General features: G+C 62.8%; 2 protein-coding genes across 2 annotated transcripts in view; one reads left to right on the forward strand and one right to left on the reverse strand.

Annotated features, from left to right (window-relative positions):
* Positions 1-604, forward strand: part of MNEG_12015 (hypothetical protein) — a gene marked incomplete at both ends in the record, with an annotated part of 3,172 nt that extends 2,568 nt beyond the window's left edge. The window contains 2 exons of the mRNA XM_014039512.1: positions 47-259; positions 521-604. Of these exons, the coding sequence (XP_013894966.1) occupies positions 47-259; positions 521-604 (297 nt within the window). The remainder of the gene's footprint in view (positions 1-46; positions 260-520) is intronic.
* Positions 605-1,374: 770 nt separating this feature from the next.
* On the reverse strand, positions 1,375-3,100 carry MNEG_12016 (hypothetical protein; the record flags this gene model as incomplete). The annotated part of the gene is made up of 6 exons (XM_014039513.1): positions 1,375-1,407; positions 1,597-1,668; positions 1,890-1,973; positions 2,271-2,410; positions 2,677-2,796; positions 3,028-3,100. The coding sequence occupies 6 exons, from the start codon at positions 3,098-3,100 to the stop codon at positions 1,375-1,377; spliced, it is 522 nt and encodes a 173-aa protein (XP_013894967.1).
* Between the last annotated feature and the right edge of the window lie 1,406 nt (positions 3,101-4,506).

The raw sequence follows: 4,506 nt of genomic DNA on the forward strand, positions 1-4,506 counted from the left end.
CCCCGCCCCAAGGCCCCTCCCCCCCCCCACCGGGCCCTTGACCCAGATCTTCGAGCTGGCCAAGGCAGCTTCCTCCCTCGACCTCGAGGCCGGGCGCGCGCGCGGCGCGCCGGCGTCGCCCGAGGACCTGCCCTCCGCCGACGCGGCCGCCGCGGCGTTCCCCAGCAGGGAGCAGCTTCTGGCGGAGGACCCAAAGGCAGTGCGGCGGCTGCTGGTGTCGCTGGGCCTGCCGGGCAGCGGGACGCCCGCAAAACTGCAGGTGTGTGCTTTGTAAGAGCATGAGCGAGCGTTCCTATCAGCACAGGCCCAGCGCGTGTGCCGTGTGTATGCTTTGGGTGTATACTTGGGCAGTCACGCCGCATTTCGGCGACGGGCGCATGAGGCTAGTGCACGCGCGGCCGCCATCCCTGGCATTGGCGCTGGGAGCTCCCGCCGCGGACCGCTCACGTCGTAGCGAGCCCCACGGCTTTGCAACTGTGGTGCGCCCGATCAACGCTGCGCATCGCCGCTCGGCCCGCAGGCGCGTGCCCTGGCAGTCGCAGACGCGCTGGCGGCGGGGGACTCTTTCGAGGCGGCGCTGGCTGTCGCACGCAAGCTGCGGTGAGGCTTGTTGAGTAGGCAGCAGTGAAAGACGGCACGCAGGCGCGGGAAGTTCCTTGCAGCAATTGCAGTCCACTATACGTCGCAAGACAATCAGGCCCACCTCTTTTGTTGTCAGGGGGCGCAACTTCGTCGCGCATGCACTTCTCGAGGGATGTACATGTTCTAACCATTTGTTGGGCTGACTGTGTTAGCTGACCCCAGCTCAACTGAGCTGCTGCCTGGGTTGTTGCGTGTTGAAGAGCTGTGCAAAGCGATCGTCCGCAAGTTGCAGAGGGCACTGCAGAATCAACATCCTCACGTGGCAGCAGCAACACATCGAGTGGCATAATGTGCAATGCTCATGTTGATTGATGTTACGAACGGTTTGCTGCAGCGGTTTTTGTGTAAACTCCAGCTCTGGGGACAAACATCACAGGCAGCCAAGCAGCCGCCACGGCAGTGGCAGCACCGGGAGCGTGCGCTCAAGAATCTAAGGTTGGCAATTCTACGCCGACTCAGGGACCCACCAAGCAACGCGTGGACGCAAACACCTGGGCGCCGACTTCACGCCTGCATCACAGCCAGGCCGTCACAGCCAGGCCCGTCGATGAGACGTCTCCTGCAAGCTGCCTGATGCAAGCTCCGACCCGCAACGCCGCAAGGCTGGCCAGCAGGGCACCTCTGCCAGGAGGTGTCCGCAGTGTGGGACAGCGTTTCATGACCACCCCTCGCCCAACTCTCCGCAACTCTGCACTCAGCCACAACGGGCGCCCTGGTAGGGCTGGGCAACCTTCACCTCTTGTAGCCGATCATCCGCAGAAATGCCTGGGCGGAAGCCGGGGTGGCGACAGCAAGGGCATTGCCATCCTGCTAGCAAAGCTGCGGCCCCCTTGCACGCACGACCGCCACAGGCGCCTGCGAGGCCTGCTGCGGTGTCCTCGCGCGCCCAGATAGACCCGCAGCGCCTGCAATGCCCTGCAGGCCCCAAACCTTATGTCGTGATCCCTGTCCCACCTTGCGCTTCTCCTTGTCGCTGTCGGTCTCAAAATCAACGGGGCACAGCCCGTCCATCACCCCCATGATGCCCTGTCAGAAGGGGAGTTCAAGCAGGAAGTTACTTGTGGACGCGCCGGACGGACCTCGGCGACCATCCAGCAGCTCAGAAGCTGCCACGTTTGATGGCCGCGCCGCCCGCAGCTCAACTGTAGGCCCAGCACGAGAGCAAGTTGTCGCGGCCCGCACAAACATGCAGGTTTCGGTTTGCACCTTCGTTGCGCACATCCTCAATCCTCGCCCCAACCCCCCACCTTCTTGTCATTCCCCATCTTGGCCACGACCACGGACACAGGGTTGGCTGTCGCACAGTACACCCTGCACACCTCAGGCACCGCCTGCACGCGGCAGGGGGCGGCGCCCGGTGCATTTGCATCACGGCCTTGGAGGGTATGGGAGGTGTACAGAGGAGGGCGCGGACGCACCCTGGCAGGGCAGGCGCTTGCCAGCGGGTTGTGCAGGTCTGTTCTCTTGTGCTGCAACGCTTCATACAGTGGGGTGATGCAACAGCAGCACACAGGGCACGGCACAGCAAGTCAGAGCGCGGCACAGCAAGGCACATCGCAGTGCGGCACAGCACGTACACACGTAGGCATGCAAGCACACACACACGTTGACATATGCCGTCCATGCACCTTGATGCTGTCGAGCACAGCCACAGGGAACATGCCCTCCATGAAGATCACAAAGGTGTGCCCCGCCCCCAGGGCCAGTGCGTTGGTCTTGGCCAGATCAGTCATGGCCTCGTCATTGCCGTCATACCTCACCTTGCGGCCTGGCCAGAATGTGAATGGCGAGGCATACGCCAAGAGACGGGAGAGAGCAATGGGCAGTTCTCATCATAAATGTGAACTCAAATCTCAAGAACACGAGTGCATTCATGACAAGACACACGCACCAGCTGCACGCACCCACAACGCGCGTGAACCCCACACACGCGGCTCCAACCCCTTGACGCCCTCGCCACACCCAGAAGCGACCCATCACGCCCGGGCACGTGCGCCAAGCGCGGGCGAATTCAAGCGTCTAGGTGCCACCCACCGGGCATCTTCTCATCCTTGGGGTCCCCGGAGGCCTCGCAGAATGCGACCCCCCACTTTGCGCCGCCACTGGCGGAGGCCATGACCTCTGACAGGTCTTCCACCGTCTTGATGAAGTGGGCTGGCGGGCGGCAGCGGCGGTGGCGGCGGTGACACCAGGTGCGCTCGCACGTGTGTGGGGGCTTGCGGGTGTTGCGCCGGTTGGTTCGTCAAGTAGATCGTCAGGACTTCATCATACAAAATGCCGCAATTTTAGTGCGTGTGCCAGTGGGCTTGGAGGGTGCAGTCCAGGGTGACCCGCGGCAGCGGTGACCAGCCCGGTGACCAGCAGCCATGTCAATCAGACACCTACAGTGTCCCAGGATGAAGTTGTGGCCCCCGGGGTTGGTGATGTCCACCACATCCAGCTCTAGCTTAGGGGCCATGGCAGTCACCCTGATCGATGATGCAAGGGACACGTGTGGGCACACAACAGGTGCGCATTGCAAGGGGCCACGGTATGATGCATCAGGGCAAGAGAGATTTTATTGGATTGGATTGTGTGATGGGGTTTTGCCCGCGGCGTGGTAATGTTTGTTGGAAGGGCGGGGAGCCAGCAGGGACGTTGGGCTAGATGGGAGCGATGGGGGTGTTAGGGCCACGAGCAAGCACAGAGAAGTGCATCTTGAGGCGCCGGGCTGAGATGATGATAATGATCATCCACAGCACTGAAGCACCCCATTTGTCACAATAACATGACAAGCGCTGCTCTTGACCTGGTCGTCGCCCGCGTGCTGCTGACAGTGCCGCCAAACGGCGCAGGCGCCAAAGGTGCTAGAGGCCGGCGCGCACAGCGAGGGAAGAGCTGGGGGATCCTCACGAGCAGTCTGGTGTGAGTGAAGAAGCGGTGGGAAGCTGCGGCCAGGAACACAGCGGACATTTAGTGACTCACGCGCGCGGGTCACGGAACGATGTATGCGTTGGTTTTGATTGCAATTTTGGAATCCGGATCAATCAATCAAACTATAAGTCATCTTGTTGTGCCCGAAACAAAACAATTCAGATCAAAGGCGTGCGTCCCCGTGTCGTGGTGGGAGGCAGGATGCGGGCCTTTCTCCTCCTCGCCATTGCGCTTTGCGCTGCTCAAGGTGCGGAGTCTTTAGTCCCATCAGTACGGATTGGTTCACCCGCGAAAGCAGGTGGCGTAACCCGCACTGTGCTGCTGCCGGCGCTGCACGCTCGCAGCTGCGCTCACGCAGGCTCATCACCCGGCCCACCTTCTGTGCCTCCCCCAGGCGCGAAGGGGCAAGCAGCCTCATCCTCACCGGCGCCGCTGTCGCCCCAGATGAAGGCCCTATACAAACAGGTTGCCAACCTCAAGCGGCAACAGGCGACACAACTCCAGGCGCTCGCAAACCAGAGGGCGGCCCTCGTCGCGCAGCAGCAGCTGCAGCTGCAGTCTGTGTATAACCAGATCGCCGAGCTCAAGGATCAGCAGGCTGCTGATCGCCAGGAGCTCGCGGACCAGGCCGCGGCGCCGGGCCTCAACCCCGACCAGGTAGCCGGGTTCAAGCAGCAGCAGCGCGCCCTGGCGCAGCAGCAGGCCGGGCAGCTCAAGGCGCTGCAGGGCCAGAAGGCGCAGCTGGAGGTGCAGCAGGCAGCTCAGCGCGCGGCGCTCGACGGGCAGCTGCTGCAGCTGCGGACGCAGCAGGCGGCGGCGACGTTGCAGCTGAACGGGCAGATTGAGCAGCTGAAGATTCAGGAGGCGGGCAACCAGGATGACTCTTCGGATGACGCGGGCCGCCGGCGGCTGCAGACGGCGCAACAATCACCCACTGCCGCAGCCAAGGCC

The sequence above is a fragment of the Monoraphidium neglectum genome (genome assembly GCF_000611645.1).
Source record: "Monoraphidium neglectum strain SAG 48.87 unplaced genomic scaffold scaffold03015, whole genome shotgun sequence".
NCBI classification, from domain to species: Eukaryota; Viridiplantae; Chlorophyta; class Chlorophyceae; order Sphaeropleales; family Selenastraceae; genus Monoraphidium; species Monoraphidium neglectum.